The sequence below is a fragment of the Macaca fascicularis genome, chromosome 7 (genome assembly GCF_037993035.2).
Source record: "Macaca fascicularis isolate 582-1 chromosome 7, T2T-MFA8v1.1".
NCBI lineage: Eukaryota > Metazoa > Chordata > Mammalia > Primates > Cercopithecidae > Macaca > Macaca fascicularis.
This window is the reverse complement of record NC_088381.1, coordinates 66,930,357-66,957,145: the sequence shown is the minus strand read 5'-3', so window position 1 is coordinate 66,957,145 and position 26,789 is coordinate 66,930,357. Positions and strand designations below refer to the sequence as shown.

The 26,789-nt window shown below is 43.4% G+C and overlaps 1 protein-coding gene across 1 annotated transcript in view; it reads left to right on the top strand.

Moving 5' to 3' along the window:
- The window catches only part of LOC102132699 (elongation factor-like GTPase 1), an 81,715-nt gene extending 55,455 nt beyond the window's left edge, over positions 1-26,260 (top strand). Inside the window, exon 11 of the mRNA XM_065547592.2 lies at positions 26,017-26,260. Coding sequence (XP_065403664.1) covers positions 26,017-26,120 — 104 coding nt within the window. The 3' untranslated portion in view covers positions 26,121-26,260. The remainder of the gene's footprint in view (positions 1-26,016) is intronic.
- The last annotated feature ends 529 nt before the right edge of the window (positions 26,261-26,789 follow it).

The window sequence follows — 26,789 nt, the reverse complement described above, 5'->3', positions numbered from 1 at the left end:
GAATCTTTGTTTCCTTTGTTAAGTTAGAGGAATTTATATATACATGTTAACTATGTGTGTGTGTGTGTGTGTATGTATGTATATGTATATGTGTATGTATATGTGTATATATGTGTATATATATATGTATGTGTGTATATATATGTATGTATATGTGTATACATACATACACACACACACAGCCCCTGAGATTAGGGCTACTTTTTATAATGAAATGGAAGTATCCTCCTTTTTCTATTTACTAGGTTAATTTTTAAAATGTGGGTAGATAATGAGATTTATCAAATAGTCTTTTCTCAATCTTTCAGGTGTCACATACGAAGTTGTTATTTTGGATCCACTTATGCCATGAATCATATTAACAAATTTCCTAGTATTAAGCCAGTTTTTATTTCTGGAATACAGTATTAGATGAATGTATTTCAAGTAAGTTATTGAGCAGCAAACTCAGTCTGTCAGTAGTTTAGTAAAATGTTTATATTTGTAAGTTTGGTCTGTACTTTTTTGTGTATATTTGTATTTGTGGAGTTTTGATATCAGCATTATACCAGGTGCATGAAACAAATCACAAATTGGGGGATGGTTTTTATTGTTCTTTATTCTGTTTAAATGGCATAGGAATTTTCTGTTCCCTAAAATTTTGGATATTAGCTCCCATGAAATCAGCTATATTTGGTTAGTTGTTAATTGTTATTGTCCCTTTCATGTTCTTTTTACTGTTTCTTATTTCAGTTTTGGTACTTCACGCTCATAGATAATCAGATTGACTATCCAGTTTATTTGTAATGGAGACCAGTATTAATACTGATTATATTCATGACAATAATTAACATGTTAGGCCTTACTATGTGCTAGAAATTACACTAAATATTTGGAAGTGATTATCTTCTTTATTCCCTGCCAGGTGAGATACATACATGTCACAGATGGGAAAATTGACACAAAGATTAAGTAACTTTCCATGATCCCATAATAATATTTATTAAGATGAGATGTTTATCTAGTTCTGTATCTGTAGTTGTTTAACCTCTTTGTTTCCATCTTAAGTTTTTTCCTTTTCTCTTGATGTCTTATTGATGACTTGTTACATTGTATCTTTCCTTCTACCCTTAAAGAACCCATTCTTTATATATTACAGTCTCCTAGTATATTATGTATTATCTTTAAGTCTTGGTTCCTGCTTATCATAGATGGCTTTATATTTTAATTTTTAATTTAGATTTGGTTTTGATTTGTTTTCTTCTCAAAGGAAATCATTTATGGTCTGAATCTTAGTATAATTTGGACTGAATTTCTTTGATTCGATATGCTATATTCTCTTTATCATATTTTATGTGTGCTCTAATTCAACGCTTTGCAACCAGAGGATTATAGTTGCCTTTTACAGATGTGACATCCTACTGATTTCTTCAGCCCTTGAAGCTGCTGAGCAGGTTATGAGAAGATGGGAGTCCCTTTGTCTATCACCCAGAATAGGTTGTTAGCATACAGGTTGATAAAATGCTTATTTTACAACTTAAGATGAGTCTGTTACTTTTCATTTTCACTGTCTGAAGTAACTGGCAATGACTATATAAGTCCTTTTGAATACATAGATTAATACAGCTTCATAATCTAATAACTGTTTATCTACTAATAAGCCCATTGCTGCTGTAGATATTATGTAAGAACAAAGGATTATTTAATGGGAGTTTTCTTCCCCTCCATCTTCAAAGAGTATATTCCTCTTTTACTCTTAAATGACATTTAACAATGTAGAGGCCAGATAATTAGGGAAGATGAAATAAGAGATAATTGGAATAGTTTTTGTTGAAATTTGTCAGTTAAAGAAAGGAGCAAAATGGGTTAATAGTTTGAAGGAATAGTTGAGTCAAGGAAGTGTGTGTGTGTGTGCGTGTGCGTGTGTGTGTCCGTGTCTGTGTATTTAGTGGAGTTTGATTCTACTTGTTTTATCAGTGGAAGACAGGTAGGAAAAGAGGAAAAATAAAAGATGCAGTGAACAACTTAAATGATTAATAATACAAGGTTTATAGTCTCTCCCAACTCAACAATGTAGAGAGCATAGCCATCTGTTAAGAAGAAGGAAGGTTTGGGAAAGAATAAGATTCTGAAAACTGGTAGATGCGTGGAAAAGCCACAACGAGCATTTGCTAGCAAATCATTAGATGATACCTTGACTAAATTGGATAGTAATGTGGTTCTGGGAAGAAGTGGAGATGAGGAGTCCAGTGAGTATTACACGGACATTGAAATATAAGACTGTCTTGAGTCAAGTGCCAGAGGGACTATAGCCTGTTCATAGCTTGAGGCTTCCCTAGTTATAAGCTTGGAGGAAATGCTCGTGAGGCCATCTTCTCTCAAGTGTTAGGTCCTCTTGCTTCTTGTTGGGAGAGAGGGGACAGTCTCCCTGCCATAGAGCCACCTCCTGCAAACTCAGCTGATAGACTTGTTGCAGTTTCTTCATTTCCATCTGTGATTTTGGCTCTACTAATCCCATTTCAGGTATAGTATTTGAAAGAGTAAACAATTGTATTCAGAACTATTTAGAACTTACACATAATAATGAATAGACATCAGATCATATTCTCTTCCAAAGATATGCTGGAAACATACTTTGTGAGTTGAGTAATTATCAGCATAGTTGTCATGCCAAACACTGAGCAGGCCAGAGAGGCCAGAGCCTGGAATTCAGCTAAACTAATAAGACCCTAGGAGGTCAAATGTCAGATACAGGAAGCAGGAAAGAGTAGGTGGGTGGTAATGGGCCAAGCAAAGGTCATGCTCAAGGAACCCATAGTGAGACATTTGACCTCTGTTCTTAGTATTTTTAGCACATGACAGAATGGGGAAATAATTTGACTTTTATGTGGTTTCATGCAGGTTGGGAAGATATCCTTGATGGTTCACATAATAGTCTTCTTGTTGATAAGTTCAGGTTTGATTTTTTCCAACAGAAAAGCAAGTGATTGTCAAAAGGGCTTTGAAGAAGGTGGAAATATACTCTCTTATGGCCATAAATTGATATAGTCCAGTTGGAGTGCAAGTTGTAAGGCAGGGGTAAATTGGCTAAGTGGATTTTTTTTTAATTTCCAAAAAGAAAGGATATTTTTTAAACGCTATGAAGATAGCTTTGGGGAAAGGTGATTTTCAGTTATAACAGTAAGTATGAATTTTGAGTAGTGGCAGTTATTATAAAGACTTGACAGGTCTTTTGACCTTTCCAGAAAATGTAAAGTATATGATTAGGAGAAAGGTGATACTGGATAGAGAAACATGTTTCTAGTATGACCTGAAACATGACATGTGGCAGACGTTAAATGTGAACTAATCAAGGAAATGTGTTTTCTGGGGGAAAAGGCCTATTTCGTTCTAGTAAAGTTGATCTGAAAGAGGTCCTCCAGCAATATATGTAGAAAAGAAATCAGATTCACTGTCTGTTGCTGAAACTCTGACTTTCCCTCTCCATTCCTAGTTATTCAGTGTTGCAAAGATTCAAAACTTTTTGATAGCTTTTAAGGGGAAGTTTTAGATGGCAGAGGGAGATAGAGGGAATTAGTTTTTCTGAGAAACAAGGCAAAGAGAGAATCCTTAAAACTCCTGAATTGTCAACATTGATGTTGGAGCCCCACTCCAGATTCGGGCTGGAGTGTGACTCCACAAGTAGACGTTTTGGAGAAGGAGGAGTGGCTGATGCAGGACCTGTGGCTTAAAGTAGGAGGAGGGAGAGAGTTTTCTACTGAGAAGCATATGTGTTATACAAGCTTAAAGACAAAGTGGAGAAGGAAACAGTAGTAACCACATTGTCCCAGATTCTCCTATGACAGGCCATATGCCTGATCAAGAAAGCCATGAGCTGTGTGTGGTGGATTCAGAGTGAAAGTTTGAGTTCTTTTTTTTTTTTTTTTGCAAGAAGTTATTAATTATAAAAATGGGCATGGCATATGTTCTTCTAAAATGATATTCTGGCAAAATAATGGTTCACAAATACAAAGCAGCCCACACAATTGCAGTATAATTTGTTTTATTAAAATAAAAGGGTATATTTATTTTGTAAGATGTCGTTTACAAGGAAAATCCTCAACTGAACCTCCAGAATTATATTAAGAGCAGTAGGGGTTGAAAGCAAGTAGGATCTTCCTGGAATGAAATATATTATGGTCTTTTAAAAAACACTTGGCCTTTTTCCGGTTTTGTACATGGAGTGAGGAGAGTTAGTTCATCTTTGCCTAGGGAAGAAAGTCCCCCTCTCCTTTGTAGATGAGCACAGAGCTTTTACCTTCCTAACACCCAGACCTGCTGATTTGGAGAGGACTAACTGCAAATTCCCCAAGGACTGGGCCTCCCAAGTCTTCACACTTAATTATTCCTGGTGAAGATCTCTTGGGTGTTCAGTGTATATTGGCTGAATGCATGAATAAATTAATCACTTAATAAGCTTAGGCGAGGGAATACATGGGCAGCCAGAAGCTATTTAGTGTTCATCATTTATTTCTTCAAGGTTTAAAATATTCTCAGGCAGCCTGGGCAACATAGTGAGACCCCGTTTCTACAAACAATAGAAAAATAGAAAAACGGGCATGGTGGCACTTCATGTAGCCTCAGCTACCCAGGTGGAAGATTGCTTGAGCCCAAGAGGTTGGAGCTACAGTGAGCTGTGATCGTGCCACTGCACCCTGGCCTGGGTGACAGAGTGGGACACTGTCTTTAAAAAAAAAAAAAATCTCAAGTACATAAGGGAGATATAAAAGTATAGAAATATTTCTTTAGAAATGAACACATTGGCTTTTCAGTATAAATATACTGGAATTTTAGGTGAAAGCAAAATACTTTCTTGGTCTGAACATTTCTTATTAAAGAATATCAGGGTAGTGATATTTTAGTGTGTTGAGATTATTCAACTCCCAGAGCCAAGATGATGTTATCACTGGGGATGTTTTGTTTAGCTCAGAGAGTACACTGAAACTAGCTGGTTCTTCCTGCCCTCAGTGTGTTCTGGGAGGCTCCCAGCTACGTCCTGGACTGAAAAAGGCAAGGCTGTTTGATGTTAGAGAAGCTGAAATATTCTGAGTATCTTTCTCTTCTTTCCTCTGTGCCATGGTCCAGTCAACAGGAGGGCAGAACATTGTCCCAGCCTTTTGTAAAGCCAAGATTACCCCGCAGAAGCTACTTGGAGCCGGTTTCCAGTCTCCTGAGCTAAGGTTGCTCCCAAGGGAAGGCAAGACTCAGTTGCCTCTGCCTGAAGTTGTTGTTTTGTATAGTATTCTCATAGGTGTGTTGTACAGAGACTTAAGCTCCACTAATGCTTTCCCTCTTTTTTAAAATTCTCTTACTTTCTACCATTTATTTTGGCATTTGTACTCTTTCTTGCAGTTTTCTTTGAATGTTTTATGTTATATAACTCTCATGTGCCTGGCCAAGCCCTTCTAGGGCATGAGTCAGGCAACCCCTAAGCTAGGTATTCAGGTTAATTTTTTTCCCAATGCATAGGTGTTGTGCCAGCACAGTATATCAAATAAACTTGCCCCTGCCCCTGCTTCCTTCCCCACTGTTTCACTACCACATTTCTCACACATACTGTAGTTGGTTTCTGGACACTGCTTTCTATTCTGATGTATTTACCAACCTGTATTGTTTGATTTTGAGGGTATCAATAATTGATTTTTGAATCTGGTTCTGTCACTTTTAGCTTTAATAATTGGGGGCTATTTTTAAGCATTTATTCTGTAAGAACTTGAAATGATTTTATCTCTTGTGATACATTAAATGTCTATGTTAAGACATCTTACGTACCGAGGTAAATTATGACCATTCTTTTACTGTAAAGGTAATTATATAGAAAAAGCCAAGTAAGTTGCCTTCCTAGTGCTGGTTCCTATAGGTGTTATTGGTGTATTCTTCCAGACTTCTATCTATGCATAATACATACACATGTTCCTATAGTAAGAAATAAATTCATGTGTGTGGATTTAAATAAGTTCACTCGGGAGCTAAAGCTGGGACTGCAGCTTAAACCCAGCATTATGTTGTTCTGGTTTCTTTATTATTACCAAATAAATTATTATAAAGAGTTAAAATTATCCCAGTACTAGTCTCTTCGGTGGAGCAGCCCTTCCCATTTTCATACAAGGTCTTATTTTGCCGGCAGCATTCCTAGCCGTCTCCAGTGGAGCCAGCAGGCAGCAGCCAGAACTAGTTTTGCCTGAGGGTCTTCCCTGAGACAAAGACTTCTGCCCGTGGCCTTCTTACTTTCGGATACTTGTGAAGCCCAGGATCTCTCTTTCTCTTTCTCCCTCTCTCTCTCTCCAAAGGCTTCTGTCCTTGGCCTTCTTACTCTAGGATATTTGTGAAGCCCAGGATCTCTCTCTCTCTCTCTCTCTCTCTCTGTCTCTCTGTCTCTCTGTGTCAACTTCTGGAGCAACCAACTATCTTAGGGGCATAAATTAATTTTAATATACCTGGGTGGCCTTTAATCTAGTTCCATTTTTCGAAGTTTTTGGCTTTTGGAAAACATCTTTTCCTGTGTTAACATAGCCTCTCCCTAATTTTACCTGTTTTTGAACTTGGGATTTGGAGGTGGAGGAATGTAAGAGAGGGAGGAAGGAATGTAAGGCGTCTTTTATAATCCTTCCTTTCTCAGGATCCAGAGTTTTGTAAAAAGAAAAAAAACAGGTGTCTTTTTTAAAAATATGCATGAACTAGTTTTTCCTCTGAAAAATGAAACCTTTATTTACTTAATTTTATATCCTAATCATTTATTCACATTTATTTTTTGCTTACTGTTTGGTTCTACATTGATCACTAGGTTACATTTCTCATACTGGGTGCTTATTCTTCCAAGTTATTTATAGATGCTTCACAGTTTTGATCACAAACTAGTAAATAAGGCATCCTCTGATAGGACAAGCAGCACTGGGTTTTACCGGTGGACCTCTGGCAAGTTGGTCACTTTGTGGGAATTTCCAGACCTGAATCTGCATCTGTATAAAAGGAAGTTGAGGTAGATGAATCTCTATGGCCTTTCTTTCTCTCCTAGTTGGTTTTCCAGGATCCTTTCTCACCTTTTCCACTGCCCATATCTTGGGTTTTCCTGTATTTCTTAGTTACATTGCTGTTTTCAGTACCCTCTGTGCCCTCTTCTCTATCTGTGGATTGCTTTAAGTGACATTCAGACAGGCAGAGGTCGAGAGGCCATTTGACATAGAGGAATTCCATCCTTCCAAAGATCTCTTCTCATAACCAGGAGTTTTTTTGGTTTTTAAACAAAACAGAGCAGTTATCCTGATTGGATCCATGAGGACTAGCCTCACTTGGCTGTGCCTCAGGAGAGATCCAGAATGGCTTTCGTGGACTTGAACAAGCTCAGAAGTATTGGCACTGTCTCGTTTACACTGGCCTTGATTTTGGGTAGAGGTCGAGCAGGCTGAAGTCCCCTCTGTAAAGCCATCATGGGATGGTAAAAGGCATCTGCAAAGTTCCAGCTCTAGCAGGGTCACAACTGCACTGAGATGAACACAAGGGGGCAGCCTTTCCCACAGATTTTTGTTAAATCAGCAAGGAACCGAGTGCAGTTTCAATGTGAGTGCCTGCGTGAGCCTGTGCTCTGTCCACACCAGTGCTCATGTGCAAAACCTGTAGCCTATAACTCTGTTTTTTATAAAGAGCTGTAGGGTGAAGGACATATGAATGCTGAGTAGATTTTGGGCTTCACTGTGCTAAAGTTTCGTTAACACAATCAAGGCCTCCTCAATGTAGGTTATAGATTATATCCCCCTGCCTAGCCTAGAGTCTTACACATGGCAGGCAGGCAGGCAGGTTGGTAGGCAGGCAGGCAGGCAGGCACTTTTTATTATTGGAGGCTTAGAGATGACCGAATCATTAATATAGAGGAGTTGAAATTCATTTAGCCTGCTGTTTCAACCTGAAGAATGACTTCAAAGCAGTCATTTAAATTATTTTTGCCTTTTTTTTTTTCATTCTCCTGACCCTCTTACCTTTCTTCCAACTGCTAAAGGCATTGTTTCAATTGTATATATTTTCTTTTATTTTTGTTTTCTCTTCATCTTGGAAATTGAGTTATGGCTCCTTTGGTTGTTTCTAGTTGGAAAAAGCATTATTATGAAAATATATGCTGTTTAGTGAGCAATGAAGCAGAATATAAAATATCACTAATATCCTGAACCCCCTGCAATTAGAAGCACATTGTCACTAGTTTTGTTTTACGTTTCCCAGATGACTGTCAATTTAGCAGTTCAGCACATAATTGCATTGATGATCATATTTCAAAGGATTTGAGTCTATTAATTCAAGCGTAGAATTAAAGTAAAAGTTGTTATTCCTTCACCGTTGTATCTGAATTTATTATTTGACTCTGTAATGGCTGGAAGAAATCTGATATGCTTTGGAAATCAAAGGTAAATTTTATGTCCCCTGGGGTAGGGGTAGGGGTGGGAGGGAAAGAGGACTTTTTTTTTTTTTTTTTTTTTTAGCTCTAAACAAATGGAGCAATTAGTGGATTTATTGTATAATAGTTGTATTTCTTCAAAACCACAAGCCTTCAATTTTTCTAAAATGACAATAGTAAATTTTCACTTTCTAAACAGTTTACATAATCAGTTTCATTATATTTGCATTTATTTTGTTAACTGGTACTAACAATGATGCCACATTGTTTTTTTTTCTTTTCTGAGTTTCGCTCTCTGTCGCCCAGGCTAGAGTGCAATGGCGCGATCTTGGCTCACTGCAATCTCTGGCTCCTGGGTTCAAGCGATTTTCCTGCCTCAGCCTCCAGAGTAGCTGGGATTACAGGCACCCACCACCATGCCTGGCTAATTTTTGTATTTTTAGTAGAGATGAGGCTTCACTATGTTGGCCAGGCTGGTCTCAAACTCCTGACCTCGTGATCTGCCTGCCTTGGCCTCCCAAAGTGTTGGGATTACAAGCATGAGCCACTGCTCCTGGCCAATGCCACAATTGTTAATGCACTTGAAAGATATATCAAATTATATTTAACCAACGTTTATTTTGTACCAACTGCATGCCAGGTGTTCACTGAGTCAGTTTTGTTTGTTTTCTTAAGCCTTGAAATAAACTTTGGTGGTAAATTTCTCTTCATTTTGCATATTAAAAAACTGAAAGGGTTTTGACTTGCTCAACAAATTACACTATCCCAGCCATTGCTTGTTAGCTATAATTTTATTTTCTATATAGTTGTGTAGCTGAGATTATTTGAAATACTATTACTGATTCTCCTCACTTACTATGATTATTAAAAATGAAAATGTGCTCTAATGATTTTTGACACTCTGCATATAGAACCTTTGAGTTTCATAGGTGCTGTAGGCCCTTTCTCCTATAAATAAAGAATCTGACACACAGAGAGGCTGGGTCTCCTCCAAGCTTGGGCAGCTGATAGTTCGAGAGTTGATCTAGAACCCAGGTCTTTCCCTTCGTAAGGGGCAAAACCACTGGAAAAGACAGGCGGAGAAATAGCTGGCTCCTCAAAAGGAAGAGAGAAGCTGACAGTGAGGATCTATCAGTTCTGCTCAGTTTGGAAAGAGACTCTTCTCTGTCTGCTGACCTCCCTACGCTTCAGTTCTCAGCACTCTGAATATACCACAATTTTCATGCCTCTGTGTCTCGGCACATACTGTCTCTTCTCCTCAAGTGTTCTTTCTCCCTTCATTGCCAGCTCAGATGTCACCTCCTCTTGGAAGCCTTCCCCAACTGCATCAGACACATACATCTGGCTCCTTCCTTCCTTTGATTTCCTATACTTCTTTTAATAGATCTCTCTTAGAACATCTATTCCTTTACATTATTTGTGTTTTCAGTTAGTGTCTCGGAGCTCCTGGGGCAAGAGTCTTCATTCTTCAGGCTTATCTCTGATGTTGAGCCTGGGTGCACTTTACTAGGATGCATGTTCAAGTATGGGTGGGAATGAATAAATGAATGACTGTGTGCTTCCCTCCCAGGTGCTGCTTCTGAGCACAGAAATGGAATAGAAGTTTGAGCCGGAGGAAAATGGAGTCTGTGGAAGTTCTAGGAGATATTCTTACAGTTAGTCATCAGTTTGTTGGCATCTAGCTTCTAGGTTACATATGGGAAAATTGAGGGACAGTAAATCACAAAGAGAGACTGAAGGTCCAGCTTATTAGGAAGCTTGAGTTTCTAGGATGTGGCCACTAGCTTGTGTACATCTTCGTTGATTCTAATGTTCACTGTGTTCACCAAGAATTATTTTCGTCCAAGGGCCTACATCAGTTTAGAGGTATAGAACTTGGAGTAGGCAACAAGGTTGACTGTGTGTTTTTCATTTGTAGATGTATTCATCTGCCCAGACATGAGATGCCCTAGCACTGTTCACAGCCTGAAAACACAGCTGTAAGAGTTTGTGGGTAATAGAACATTAGTCTTACTTAAGTCTTTCTAAATATCTTCACTCCTCAGAGTAACTCTGAGTGTTTTCTGGATTTGAGTTTGGCTCATTAAACTCTGATTTCTACATAATTCAGATATATCCATAGTTTTTTGTATAATACATTTGAAAAATTTCCCCTTATGAGATTAGACAAGTTTATAACCGAAACCAAGTTCGTTAAACCTATGCTAAAATATGAAATTGTTTTTAAGAAAAGCCCAAACAGGCAGAAAGTGACAGTTTACTAGTATAATTATAATGATAATTTGAATGTATTGATATTGAACTCTATATGATATAAAAATACAGTATTTCCCAAGGCCACAAATCATTACCAAGTTTAAATTTATTTTAAAATGTAGCAGATCCATAGTTTTGTTCTTTGTATTCATCATATAGTTTTTTGTGTATCCTATTTTGTTTTCTTTGCCTCATTGATTACTTGATTCCGAAAACAGGACTGTGGAAAAGCAGAAACAAAGCTGAGCATTTGGACCCATTAACTCCATCTCTCGTTTTGAGTAAAGCAAGCTATTTATTTTCATAACTAGGGAGGTCTCACAACCTGGGTTGCTGAGGACGTCTGGTTTATGCCTGTCGTCTTGGAGAAGTTATTAATAGTGTCTCCTCTCACTGTTTAAAATCCTAACTTGGACAATGAGTTCTATGTGGTCACCCTTATTATCACTGATATATTTTGTCCTTGATTATTTTATGCTTTGATTTTAATAATTTGCATTTTTGACTAAACTTTTCTGCATTTTCAAATTCTCTGATGTTTTGGAAGGTATATCATATTTTATTTCGATTAATAGCTGCTTTTTGTGTCTTTCTGATCATTCTTTAAATGTAAGTCAGTTCTGAGATGTTCCCCTTTGTGTTCTACCAATTTAAGACTTAGAGATTATAAGTTCTTTGAGTATGACACCGGATTCATTTTTGTGTCCCTGACAGTACTTAGTAGTCTGCTTTGAACAAAGTACTCAAGAAATAAGTACGGAATGAATCTTAGGAAGCAGTTCGGTTTTATCAAAATGAAGAGCGAAGTTTGGTCTAGTCTGGAATGGTATAGGTGCCTCCCGATAAAGGAACTGGGATTGCACTTGGGCTGAAGATCCAGTCAGCCCAGTGGCTCTACTGACCAAACCCAACTGCGGAAGAGATTTCAATGATCTGTTTTCAACTCCCCTAGGGACTCCCAAGTGAGTTTTCAGTAAAGTCTTCTCCAATTAAAGATCTTTCTCTAAGATTACACTGCTGCTAAGTATAAAGACAAAGGAATTTTCCAGTGCCAAGCAGAGACAGACAGAGAGTAGCCTGGTTCAGCCACTGTGGCTGCTCACAGTGTTAGCGACAGCACTGTGTTCCAGAATGAGGAGAGTGAGGCCCCGAGTTGGGTGGGAGAGCCCAGATGGAACAATAGTTTGTATGGCATGTAAAGAGTTCTTGAAAGAGGTTGAAGATTTTTGTGAGCACCTTCAGTTGATTGAGCCATGTGTATTTCCAAATAATAGATTTGGCCTCTTAATTTAAAGTAGACATAGTAATAGAAAGCTAGGTGTAGTCAGTAACAGCCAATCACTTATGAGGCAGGGGAGGGAAGAATGACCTTTTTTAGAATTTAAGTTGCAAAATATGCCTTATACTCTGATAGGCAGTTTACAATGCCTGACAAAATGAGTCATCTTTTTGTTTTGCCAAATTTTACTCTAGCTAAGTGCCTCCAAGTTTAGGCAAAATAAGGACAAGTTAACTGTTCTTAAATGTAATAATGCCATGGACTCTCATGAATAGAAGTATTTGACAAGTAGAAAATAGTTATCTTTGACTTTGTGTTCAAAGTATAGGGGTTGCTTATGTGTAAACCTGAAAGGGGATATAATTGGGTATGTATGAGGAAGGCTGTGCATGAATTGAGTACAGGTGCTTTCTAAGTCCTAAGTTACTGCAGAGCTGTTTAGTACAGTGTCTAATACCTGATGGTGCTCAATATGGACTAATGGAATCTAAATTTCTTTCTCTACCAAGATCTCTGTCAAGTATATGTGATCATTAAGTTAACTGTTCTATTTTTAGGATCCAGTAGTCACAAACAATAGCAAAATCCTAGGGTGTTTTATCTTACATTTTAAAAAAATAAGTAATTCAATTTTTTTTGTTTTAAAAGCAATACCCATTCTTTGTTAACAAATTTAGCTGGTAGATTTTTATTTTGGCTTCACTAATTTGAATTTCAAAAGTTATACATGCTTATTGTGAAAATCCAGACAATAAAGAAGTGTTCAAATAAAACAGTCTCCTCATCTTTGCTACCACTTCTCTGATATAATCATTGATCACAAATCACCTTATAGCCTTCTATAGTTTTTCGAATAGTGCTCCCCTCACACAGGTGCTTTTGTACTTTTTTTTCCTACCTCTTTCTTTCTTTCTTTTAATAAAAGTGGTATTGAATGTATTATCAGTTTGGTGCAGTTCAACAGATATGTATTAAGCTCTTGCTTTCACAGTGTCAAGAGCCACTGTACTGTAAGTGTATATAATCTCTGTCCCTGGGCAATTTCTCACATTCTCTTTTGTCATATTTCAAATTCATTACTGTTGCTGTTCTCTTTATAAGTTCACAAGGTCTTTCTACCTCATGGTGTTGTGAAACTCAAATAATGTAATGTTTATTAAAGCACGTAGTTAAGCTTAAAGCAGTGAGTATGACTGCATGATTACTAAGAAGTGGTTATCCCTGAATAATTCTACTTTTTGTCACTGCTAAAGGGAAATATGCTTCCTCTGCTTATACTTTAATTATTTCAGTAGGTTCCATACATTTTCAAAACACCTGATTTTACTTATCGTATTTTTACTTCTTTTTTTTTTCTTTTTCTTTGAGACGGAATTTCACTCTTGTCACCTAGGCTGGAGTGCAGTGGCATGATCTCAGCTCACTGCAACCTCCGCCTCCTGGGTTCAAGCAATTCTCCTGCCTCAGCCTCCTGAGTAGCTGGGATTACAGGTGCCTGCCACCATGCCTGGCTAATTTTTGTATTTTTAGTAGAGACGGGGTTTTGCCACGTTGGCCAGGCTTGTCTTGAACTCCTGACCTCAAATGATCTGCCCACCTCGGCCTCCGAAAGTGCTGGGATTGCAGGTGTGAGCCACAGTGCCCGGCCTGTATTTTTACTTTTACGTGCAGTATGCCCGGCCTTCTTTGTCTCAGCAGATTTTTTTTTAAAAATTCCTACTAGGTGTATCTTTAACAATTTTTTTCTTCCATATTCTTGGCTATATTTGATAGATGAGATATAATAGCAGGTATTATAAATTCCACTCTGTTAACATGTGTTTTAGAGTCTAAGATTTCTTCTAGCTTGTATTCCATGTTCATTGTTATTTTATCACTAATTAGTTACAGCCAGAGATTTTAAGTCAGTTGCAAATATAAAGTTATTTGTCAGAAAGACCACACACACCTCTTGAAAAATTACTTTCAGATTTGATCACATAATTTCCAAGTGTCTTCCAAGAAAGTGAGCATGATGGCCTTGAGTGAAAAACCTGTGGCACTTGACCAAAACCTCAGTTTGTTTCTAATCATGTCTGGATGGAGTGTAATTTGATTACAGCTGACTGGCCTGAAATGATCCCAGTAAGATGCTGAACTGGATCTGGATGAAAGTCTCACTATTTTCTGCCCTCATCCAAGCACTACGGAATCACTGAAATGAATAAGTTTGGGATTTCATGTCCAAATCCATTTTTAATACTACCACCTTATGTTTTCATAGTACCGTATGCTTTTCAAAATGCTTTTATCTGTAGTATTTGATCTGTGCAGTCTGCTTTTAGCTTCTATATTTCAAAGGCCAGTAATGGTTAGGTTGGAAGTAATACCTATTAGAATAGTGACTTTGAGAACTTTGAAATCATTTCCAGGTGTTTTAGATAGGCTACATTTGAGTGATGAAACTTTAAACTTTCTTTTTTATAAAAGAAAACTTTACTGCTTGAAGTAATCTTTTTAGAAATTAGTAGCCCCAAAGATTTCAGGGTGTGTGGTATTGTTCCTCTTTTTTATATTTAATGGGTGTAACTTACTGCAATGTGAATAATGCATAATATTTGTAGGGAAAAGTAGGGAAGTAGCCAAGGAGAAAAGATGGGACAAAGAAAACTGTGAGTTTTCTTTAAATATCTGAGGCGATTGAAAGGAATTTTAAGCAATTTCTTGACAAAAAGACTCTCCTTTTTTTTTTTTTATTACTGTAGGGATGGCAATCAGATGGAAAAAAAAGGAAAATTGGAGAATAAAATAATACCTGCACAGTATATATATTTTGGGGGCATTGTTGAGGTTGTACTTGTGATCTAATATCCATTTTTAAGTGTTTTGTAGATATTAAAGTTAGTTTGCATACATACATATATATCTATATATATACACATATAATAAATCCAGATATACATGTATTATATATCTATGTATAATACACATACATAACACGTGTATAATAGATACTCCTATTAATCAGTATTATCACTTAGATTATGCAAGACCTGGAATATGTATTTGGAACAAAAGTAAAATCCCTTATTGTGATTCTACTTGCCAGCTCCTTATTATGGTCAATGTCAGGGCTCTGGGCCAGGCGGGAACTGAAGTAGATGGTTGGCCCTAACCACTGAACCACCTGCCTTGAGCCCCTTGAGGCACGAGAGATGGTGGAGAACCATCGTCACCGCTCAGGGAGCATGCACCAGCCGCTCTGTCCTGCGGCTCTACCTCCATCCTCTCACTTGAATCTCATAAGAACCTTGGTAAGTTGGGATTTTGAGCCCCATTTTTCAAGTGAGAAAACAGGCACAGAGAGGTTGTGACTTTTACACATAGAGTGATGGGGCAGGGACTCAAACCCAGGTCTGTCTCTTCTCTGGAGAGGCGCCTACATTTGGAGGTGAAAACTACCCCTGTGGCCATATGACAGTCCACTGTGACCGGACACTGAAATGACCAGTCCAGGGGGCTTGTGGGCTGGGGTCTCAGCTTCACCATTGTGCTGCTGGGTGACTTCGGGCAAGGCCCATTCCTCTCTGGACCCTGGTTCCTCATCTGTGTACTGTGTGTGTGTGTGCATGCATGCATTTGTGTGTGTGCATTTTGTAAAAATCAGCTTACTTTCAAAATTTAAAATATATCCATGAAAGTAAACACAAAGTTAAAATAGCAAATGCTCAGCTCCATGTACCAGCTAATCCTGTTTTACGTATGTGCATGCGTGTGTGTGTGTGTGTGTGTGTGTGTGTGTGTGTGTGTGTTCTGGGCTACCTCAGAGATCCATTCTGGCTTTGAGTGTGGTATGTCCCATCGTGGGCAGGTCCAAGGGAGGACATGAGCTATCTGGCTTTGGGACAGGTATGGGGCTGGCCCTAGAGCCTGCATGTTTCTCCCTCTGCTGCCTGCCACAGAGGGGAGTTTGTCTTGCAGGGAATAGCCTCATCCATTAGCACCAATGGTGGGCTGACAGCGGCCACTCCTTGCCAGCCCCGGCTGGAGGCAGACTCATAAATCCCACACCAGGCCGGGCTGTAAATTTGTGTGATTCACATCTGGCCTCTTGGAGGACAGAGACATTTGGGGCCACCTCTGCCTGGGCCATTCCTGTGCCCTGGCCCATATATCCCTGGAGGTCACCTTTGTGGACACGCTCTGTGACCTCTGAGATCTTGTGGGGCCTGTGGCCCGGAAGGTGGGCTCCACCAACCCCACAGCGAGGTACCCTGCCAATCCGCATGGCATTCTGTCTTGGGGCTGTGAGGACACAGTGGGAGATCGAGGCCCAGTCTGTGTATCCCTCATTCCAGGGAGGCTGGGGACCCAAATCCACTGTCCCTTAGGCAGGAAGGGGACAGGGACACTCCTCAGGCCAGGGCTGCAGCCATTTGTCGTCTTTCATCAGGACTTTTGCCACAGTCAGATGCCACTGGAACTCTACTTAGCATTTTTAAAAAATCAGCTTACTTTTAAAATTTAAGTGTGCGATTTAGCCTCTTCTTTAGCCATATTTGTGAAATCAGGGTCTGATATACTAGTCAAATACTCACACACGTACACATACACATGTGCACACACACACTCACACAGACCCATACATATACACATATATGTGAAAATATACACATGAAATATATCCATGAAAGTAAACACAAAGTTAAAATAGCAAATGCTCAGCTCCGTGTACCATCTAATCCTGCTTTAGGTTTAGAGTGGCTCTAGTCTCCCCCCATTATGGGTGATTCCTTACTGGTGATACAAAACAGGTTCAGCTGGCTCACAGAGCTGAGCATTTACCAGCCATTCTAGCCTTCCTCCACTTTACAGACAAGAAAACCAAGGTCCAGAGAGGTGCAGGGCCTGCCCAAGGTCACACAGCCCTGGGATTAGTGGCCAGCCCGCCTGACTCCCAGTTGAGTGCTCCTTTTACAGAAGCATACTCCCTGTCTGCAGTGTGCAGGGCCCCTTCCTCTAGAAGCACATGTGGACTTGCAGAGGCCTTTTGGAGACTGTGCCCTAACAGAGAGTTCATTGCAAGGTGGGCTTCCTAATGGCAGGCTGATGGGCAGGCGGACGGTCTCCTGGGTCCTGGTGGGACCATGCACTGGCCCCCAGCTCTGTCTGTGCTTTATCCTGGTGCTCATGGCTCCTGCAGCACCTCAGGATTCGGGGAAGAGGGGAAAGGGGAGTCCCAGGGGAGAGAGAGCAGGGCTCTGGCAGCAGCCCTTCCCCAGGGAGCTGCTTACTGAAGAGATCATTAGTGGCACCAGCTCTCAGGCTGGCAAGGAAGGTGGCCTCATTAGCAAGCACCTTCCCCTGCGCCACCTCCACCTTCCCACCTGCCGGCTTCTGCCACCCACACTGCCACTGCCACCACTGCCATCACTCCAGAGATGCGGCACGATGGGCCTCCTGTTGGGGACAAGGCTGCCAGCTCAAGGGAGCCAGGAAGGAGATGTGTGTGCAGGGTGGCAAGGGTGCATGTACACTGAACACACAGACACACAAACACTGGCACACAGATACGCTCATATGCATGTACACACATACTGCATTAATGGAGGTGCACACATAGGTCTAGCGCACACACAACATAGAGACTTGCACAGTAACACGCGCAACTCCCCAGACACGCTGTGCAAGCACACAGATCCAACAGAGACGTGTATACACAGGGGCGAGTTTCAGTGTGAAGCCCCACAGGGCACACGTATAGAGACCCATGTGGAACATAGGCGCACGTGCACCCCAGGAGATGTATGCATGTATTCACACAAACATACAGTCCTGTCTCCAGACTCCGGAGTGTGCATGGAATTGTACACACATGAGTACGTGTCGACAAACCTGCAGACAAGCCCGGGGCATACCACTGTGTGTGCAGGGATGCCCACATGCACATGTACATGCACACAGAGCACACATCACTTATTCTTTTCTTGGAATCTAACAAGGCCCAAGGAGCAGGGAGTGGCTAATTCCCTGGAGGAAGTGAGGAGACCAGAGCTGAGGACACATTTAATTAATTCTTCTTATTCCCAACAGAGAGAGAAAGGGAGGAAAGGAGAGAGAAAGGAATGAAATGAGAGAGAGAGAGAGGAGAGGAGAGGGGAGAGGGGCAGCAGGCGGGTGAAGGTGAACTGGGGAGGAGCCGGTGTGGGCAGTGAAGAGGCTGAAGGACCCCGGGCCCAGGGGCATTAACCTGCTCAGCTTAGGGCAGGCCCAGGGACCTTATCCCTTAGCCCCAATCTCAGAACCAGACAGGCCGTTCAAGGTCAAGTAGTGGGACTGGTGCAGAAGTCCACCTGCAGTGCCCCCTCCACACAGCTCTGGGGACAGGGTGCGCACGTCTTTCACCTGCTCCCACTGAGTGGAAACCTGCCCCCCAACCCCAAACTTCCCACCCTCAGTCCCACTTCTGCTCTGCGCCTGCATTGGCTTAGGGCCTCGGGGGCTCTCCTATCATAGGTCCGGGGTGGGGGCGACACAGCTGCCCAGGGAGGCCCCTGTTGGGCACCAGGACAGCTCCTCCCACCCCTGCCCTGACCTCAGCCTTCAGACAAAGTCAGGGAGACAGAGATGGATAAGGACAGGGGCTCTAAGCGGGAGGGAGGATGTGAGCCAGGAGAGAGGGGAGGTGGGGCGGGGTGGGAGTGAAATAGGGAGATAGGGGGCAGTGAGAGAGATGGGGAAGCACTAAGCCAGAGATGGAGAAAGATGTGAGAGAGGCTGGGATGGTGAGACTCAGACCCAGAGACACACAGAGAGGATGCTAGAGAGAACCACACAAACAAAAAAAGGTCTGAGGGTCCGGAAAGGCAGCCAGGCTCTGCAACTCTCCCTGGTCAGGAGGGAGTCACTTCGCCTAGGGCATGAGCAAGGAACCCTGGCCTAGAGAGGATGCTGTGTGACCCCACCTCTCCGAGCCTTGGCTGCTGGTCTACTAAGCAGGGGGACCGGCTCTGTCTCTGAGAGGGCCCTGAGGCTCTGCAGAGAGGCTGGTCTGGTCCTTTTCTTCCCTCTACTCCCTGCTGAGTCATGCGGGCCTGCAGATGGGGTGGGGGGCTCCCTTCCGGGGCCCTGAGTGGGCAAAGCAGGTGAGAGAGGAAGTTGTTGTGGGGCTGGTGTCGTGTGCTGCAGCCGTGAGCACGGAGTGATGGAGCGTTTGCCCTGAATATTGAAAATGCATAAATATCCATTTTCAGGCACCAAGGCAGATATAAATACAGAGGGGAGGGTGTGCAGCCCTCAGCCATAATTTACCAGCTCTGCTACCCGCGGGGGTGTGGGCACTTGTGCTTGGCTGTCAAGAGGCTTTTCCAGGTGGCTTTATGACCGCCAGTGGCCATCTGGATCCCTTCTCCTGGAGAAGTGGCTCCTTGGGATCCACCGCCTGGGGTGAAGTGGGGCAAGGCAGGGGGTGTCATTCCTAGGCCTGCTCCATCCTAGGCCTTTGGGGCCTCTCCTGCCTTCTCCTCCTCCAGCATCTCCTTGCTTGGGAGGGACGGAACTACATCTGTGTCAGACCTGGTGTGTACCCAGCCCTGGTGCACTTGGATAAAATCAGAGGCATTCCAATCCTGCCCATGGGTGCTTCCAGGCTGCGAAGCATAGATGACACCCTAGGTCCTGCCCTTAGAAACTCAAGGGAAACGGATGGTAGAAGGGTCTGGATAAGCCAGCATAGGGCAAGACCTGGGTCTGCTCTGGAGCAGGCCAGAAGCCAGAGAGGAGAGACACATGGCCAATGGTGGCCTCTAAGAGTCTGGCCGCAGCCCAGCACACCCAAAGCCCTCAGCCTGGAGGGGAAGCAGCAGGACCCGGGGTGGAGGTCATGGCCTGCTGGCAGGCAGCTTTCTGGCACCCTCCAGAGAGGACATGGGTCTTGCCCTATGCTGGCTTTTCCAGACCCTTCCACCATCTAAGGAATGTGCTCATTCTCAAAGGGTAGACAAATGGAGGCCCCAAGGCAACTCCCTGCCTCTCCCCCCAGAGCTGGAGCTCAGACTTGAGCACCCTGATCCCTGCCACCTTCACATGCTGAGGGGCATCTTTCTCTTTGGGTTGGGACCCTGTGTTCAGGGCATCCACCTTCCTACAGCAGAAAGCCACCAGCCTCTATTGGGGGATGTGGAGCATTCTCCCTTCCAGGGTGCCCGAGCCTCCTCTTCCCAGGAAATGGAGGCTGGGCTTCCCTGCCCTGAGCAGGAGCCTGCACTGGGAGGCAGGGGCTGGACAGCCACCTGCTGCCTGGGCTGAGCGGTGGAACCTGTTTGTGTGGGATGTAGGCATTGAATCATGAACACATCAGGCCGAGTGGCCTAGGGCCCTGCACAGAGCAGGGCCTGGGGTCAGGGGGCATTGGTGGGGGGGGCGGAGGGGGGTGGAGGGGGGGCTCCGTGGAGAGAGGGCTGAGGCTTAGGTGGGGGTAGCAGAACCGCGCCTCCTATTCCTTGCCTGCCTCTCTCATGTTTCCCTCCCCCACTGTCAACAGGGGCTCTCGGAGGAGGCAGCATCCCCACAGTAAGTGATGCCTGCCCGGGCCCTGCCCTCCAGGCCTGTTCTGCCAGAAACACCCACAGGTCAGGGCATCCAGGTGCCTGGATGGACAGCTGCAGGCCAACCCCTGGCCCACCGCAGCCTTGGCCAGCCACTCTCCTGCGGCTGCAGGAAGTGGGAGGTGCTGCAGCCGCCAGCTCCCCCCCCCCCCCCGCTCCCCCACCGCCAGGCTCTCCTGTCTGTCCTAGTCCTTGCGTCGGGTGCGAGGGTACAGGCCACAGGCCACAGGGGATTCTCTGGGTCTTCCCCGGGTGACTTTGCTGTTGGCTCTGGGCCCCATACTGGTCCTTCTGTGCCATCTGGGCGGCAGGATAGACGTCTGCGGGGCACATTCTCCACACCCCCTTGTGTGCTGCTCCTGGTTCAGTTCTTCCAAGAGGAGGTGCTGGCAGGCTCCAGTACCTGCATGAGAGGTGCCTCTCGGCGGTTCCAGCATCAGCTCAGTGGCAGTTCCAGGAGCACAGCAGTGAGTGTAGGCTGTGCGCTTCAGCTCAGGGAATCTCTGGATCTGCTTCCTCCTCCCAGTCCTTCCCCCATCACCTCGGCAGCCTGGCCATCTTGGAACTCCTGGGATGCTCCTCATAATGGCTCTAAAGCCCTTGTTCCTCACTTCTTCCTGGAGGGGGCCCCACCTTGGCTCTGGGTGGCAGGAAAAGCTCTTTTCCCCTCTGCGAGAATGATCCCATCTTGCCAGTTAAATGGAATGGTCTTCCCCGAATCTGTTCTCTGGGTCATGTGTGTACAGCCAGGCCTCTGGCTGCAGTGGTAACAGGGGCCTCTCCTCACTGGCTGCTCCCCAGGGTCTCCTCTGCTCTCTCCTCCCTTCTCATAGGCTTCTTCATCTTCCTTGGGGTTCTGCTCCCCCATAACTCGGGGTTCCACCATGTGGCCCTGACCTGCATTCCGGCTGCTCTAGAGGCGTGATCTGGCTTCTGCCTCTGCATGAGTGAACTACATCGCTTGGGAGGTCCTGGTTTGAGTTACTAGGGTGACAATCCGGCCTGAGTCGTTTATGACCAGGCCAGAGGTTCTGTATGTCCCAGGCTTGGCCTCTGGGGTCAGACACTCATTGCCTTCTGCAGGGCAACCAGGAGCCATGGGGACCTGGGGATGAGGCAGTTTTCCTTAAATCAGGGTGGGAAGCAGGCAGGGGCCTCAACCACAGGGCAAATTAGCAACTGAGATGGCATCAGCAGCCTTGCCCAGAGGCGACGCTCGCCCCAGCCCCACCCACCCTGCCCAGGCTGCAGCAATGCCTGCTGTATGCCCAGCACCAGGTTGGACTTCTGGGGGAACTAGATGAACAGGACTCAGACCCTGTTCTCAAGGAGCTGAGGGTCTCATATGGGAGACAGAGAGTCCTCAGATGCCTGAATACCAGGCTCTAAGGAGCACGAGGTGCGCAGGGAAGGGAGAACTCAGCTCTGGCTGAGGAGTTGGGGATGCTTCACGGAGGGGGCGATATTTGACTTGCGCCACAAGGTGGGATTTTAATGCGTGGTTGGTTCCAGGGTTGCTGGAAACATCCCAGAGAGAATAGAACCACAGGAACAAAGGCCCGGCTCAGTAGCAGAGCGGGAGGAGCTGACGACTAACTTGTGTAGTGAGAATGCTCAGAGCAGTGGGGATTAACCAAAAAGTAGACAGGGTGTGGCTGTTGCTTGGCAGGCAGCGGGAGGCCCCAGAGGGGTCCCCATGGGAGGAAGAAGGCCCACAGGGAGGCAGGGTGGCATGGGGTGTCAGGAGGGCCTGTTTGGTTGAGCTGTTTGTCTGGGTAGGGCCACCCATCTGGGTCTCCTCCTGGGTCCCCAGGGCCTGCGTTCAGAACTGGGCAGGCACACAGCCCTCTCCAACCCAGTGCCCCCAGCTGCAGCCTGATGGCAGGGCTAAAATTAGCCTGGTGGCTGTGGGGGCAGTGGGAGAGACAGTCATGGGACTCACCCCCACCTCTCCTCTCAGAGGGAGGGAGAAGGGCGGCTGGAAGTAGAAAGGACCCAGGCCCGGGCCTGGGGTGGCACTGGGGCACTACAGCAGCAGGAACCTGGGACCCCTCTGGCCTGACTTAGGGCACAGGAGCTTGGGGGTAGGAGCAGGAGGGCTCTGCCTCTCTCCTGGCCACCCCCTGGTGCACTGCTGGATCCTGAGGGAGGGGTGGTTTGGTTTTGAGTACCCAGTGCCCTGACCCACTTCTCCTCCTCCTGCTTGCCCAGGTCCTCTGGGGCTCCTCTCCCGTGGTCGCCATGGGAACTCCAGGTGGCTGAAGTTTGCTTGAGCCTAGCTCCCTGAGACGAGCTGTGGGTCAGGGGACGTAAAGGGAACTGGTCCCCAGCCTGGGCTCTGAGCACCCCTCCCCTGGGGCCCAGAGTCTCCATCTGAGCTCTGCCCATCTAACCCTCACCTGGTCTCGTCCTCACTTCCTCCCTCCCCTACACTCCACACAGCCTTCCAGTCACCAAGTTCTGACTATTCCTTCCACTTGCACAATCTCCCTGGGAGGCATCTGCTCTGCACCAGCTTGGCTGCCTCAGGCCTGCTCCACCCCTTCCCTCTCCCCTGGATGACAGCAGTGGCCTCCTAGGGGGTCTGGCTCCTTCAGTCTGCTCCTCCTGGGTGCTGGTGCTGTCCTCAGGATGAGCCCTGCTTCTGACCAGCGCCTGCCAGTCTGGCAGCTCCTCTGCCCCTCCCTACCCCAGCCTGGGCTCCTACCACCCAGGGATGGCTGCATGTGTGAAATGGGTGGGTGGTGTGTTGACCTTCACTTCTGGAACTGCATTCTATGGGGCAGTAGCGTCTTTCTGGAATTAACAGGTATACCTTGAAAATGGGTTCCCTGTGGAATTGGTTTGGGAAGCAATTACTTTATCAATTCTGGTACATGGCAAATTGGTCTTATTAATTTTATAAAAATTATTGGCAATCATTACCCAAAAACAAAAATCTTTCACTTTTTAAAATTGACTACTTAAATTTTACCTAAAATTACCAAACATAAACCTTTAAAAAATACTATGTGTTTACTAATAGTTCTAACAATAAAAAAATGACTTACACCAGACCAAAAAAAAAAGTCATTAAAATTCAATATAACTCAACTCAAAAAACAAAATTGGTTACTGTCATTACAATATTACAAAATTTTAATCAGCCTATTAAGATTGTATGTAATTCTACATATATAATACAAACTACAAAAAAAGTTAAAACAGCTCTGATCAAATATAAATAATCAGTTAAACCAACTGTTTAATTTGTTACAACAAACTGTAAAAAAAAAAAAATTCCCTTTTTATATTACTCATATCCAAACACATACTAATTTACCAAGGCCTTTAACTAAAACAAATGAACAAACTAACTTACTAGTATCATCTACATTCATAAAAACACAAAAACTTCATGCCTTAACTCATATAAATACAGCAAAACTAAAAAATAAATTTAATATCACATAAAAACAAACAAAAAATATTGTACAACATTACACCCAGTGTCAAATTCTACACCTGCCCACTTAAAAAACAAACGTTAATTCCAAAAGTCTATGTCCTAATACGTTATGGCAAATAAATATCACACAGATAAATAAAATAAAAAATTACACATACAACAAAAATCCCTTATAATTCCCAAAAACAAACCATAATTAAAAAACTAATAAAGCACTCAAAACTCAATTAATTAAACAAAAAAGTAATAAAAAGTATAACACTCCCCAAATACAACTTAATCTAACACTCTATACTTTAAATTTTTTAAACATTTATAAAAATCAGACCACTACTTCTACAAAACAACATTTTACTAATTAAAAAACCCACATAAAAAAACTAATTAAAAAAACATTAAAAAAACTTTACTTGTGTTTCACCAAAAAAAATCAACTTCCTATTTAAATACCCACTAAACATTTAAAATTCTACAATAAACCATTAAAAATACAAAAAAAAAACTCCACAAAAATAAAAACACCACAATCAAACATCATTAACTCACCAATAAAATAATATAAAAAAAAAATAAAGTCGCCATCCACCAAAACAACAAAGCCACCAACTCAAACACAATTTAAAAAACTAACACAGTTAACTAAAAAACCCTAAAAAACACAAAAGTGACACAAACTTCAAAAAATATACTAGTAAGTCTCCCCATGTCTACAAAAACAACTACAACTAATTATACTTACTAAGCCTATGTACCTTTCCCACCCTTAATTCAAACAGTCACATAAATAATCCTATTAAAATATATGTTAATACATGGGTACCAGGCCCTACAAATAATCGTTGCCCTGCCCAACCTAAAAATATAATAATACTAATAAGTATTTCCATTAAATATTATCCTCCTATTTACCTAAAGACACCAAAATATTTAATACCTACAACCCAAAATTAGTTAGTAAAAGTACCTACTATCAATACCACCAACAAATTTACTTATCACATAGTAAGTAAATGTCACTCAAACCACAAATAATTTACAGAACTCTTTTCAAAGATCATTAAAATCTAAACCTAAAAAATACCTTGCCCCCCAAAATTCCCAAAAAATCAAAAGACCCAAAAGTCTTAGTTTAAGAAACATGTATAACTAATACTACAATACTACAAAACAATAAATTTAAAACTATTATAAACTAGGACCCTCAAAACCAGTTATAATTATACGGGCTAAACTCACTTGTGTTCACAGGCCCAATCCATCTGGCCCATTAATCCAGCCTATAACAACAATTTAACTAAAAAACTAAACCAAATTTATAAAAAGTTAAAATCACGCTATTCATAAATATAAAAGTAAAAAAATTTTTTTTTTACTATGCCTAAATGTATACGTAGGCCAGATTTATACTTCTGTCCACCCAAACATCTCAGTGTAGTAAAAAGTAACAGAACAACATTGCTGCCAGTATATCTCACCTCCAGCCACAGGGCGGTTTTCTCCTATCTCAAAATAAAACAAATGTACAATCGGGTTTTACACCGAGGCATTCGGTTCCCAGGGGCATACAAGAGATGGAGGCCTTCCTCTTTTACTAATCCTCCTCGACGTAGACCCTTTATGGGTGTTGGACTGGAAGACGGTCAGGTCTTTCCCTCCCCACAAGGCCGTATCTCAGACTGTCTCAGTGGGGAAAAACCTTGGACAATACCCAGAGTTTCTTGGGCAGAGGTCCCTGCGGCTTTCTGCAGTGTATTGTGCCCCTGGTTAATCAAAAATGAAAAATGACAATAACTTTTACCAAACATACTGCCTGTAAACATATTGTTAACAAGACACATTCTACACAGCCCTAGATCCCTTAACACATGTTTCTGTAAACATTTCTGTAGACACATGTTTCTGTAAACACAAGGTTGAAACTAAAGTTACAAATTAACATCTCAAAACAAAATAATTATTCAGGGTATAAATCAAAATGAGGTTTCTTATGTCTTCCTTTTCTACATAGACACATTAACAGTCTGATCTCTCTTTCTTTTCCCTACAGACACTAGGCTTCCCTTCCCCCTGGTGCAGCCGGACCTTCTGTGGTGTCTTGAGCAAGCCCCTGGTGCTGTCTGGGCCTCTGCGGACTCAAGGTCTGGCACCTGACTTATACCCTGTTGTGATATCCTGCCATCTGGCCCCATATGGAGTCCTACAGGGGACTCTGAGACCCAGGTGTGAGCACTGGCTCAGGCCCCTCTCAGAGGTCTGGTGGTCCAGCATCTGTCCACGGGCCTCCTCTCCTCGTCCTCTTCTCCAGGCTCCTGCCTCTGCCACAGTTCCCCAGAGGTGACCTTCAGCCTGGCCCAGGGGCTCACACACTCCTGAGGGAGGCAGGGCCAGACTCAGGCAAGGCCTTGGGGGACACATCCCAGTGGGCAGGACACTCTTGGGGGTGGAACTACAGGGAGGAGAGGCAGGGCAATTGAGGCTTGAGGTGCCTGGCACCACTCAAGGTGAGCAGCCTGCTCCTTTTCCTCAGTCTCAGATGGAGCGGAGGGCAGAGGTGGGGAAGAGAGGCCACTGAGACAGTAGGGCTTGGTTATGGATGACGGGGGTCCTTGTGTGATATAATTAGGCTTTGTGTCTCCACCCAAATCTCATCTTGAATTATCCCCATTTTCCCCACCTGTCAAGGGAGAGACCAGGTGGAGGTAATTGGTGGATCATGAGAACGGGTCCCCCATGCTGGTCTCGTGATAGTGAGTGAGTTCTCATGAGATCTGATGGTTTTATAGGGGGCTTTTCCCACTTTGTTCAGCGCTTCTCCTTCCT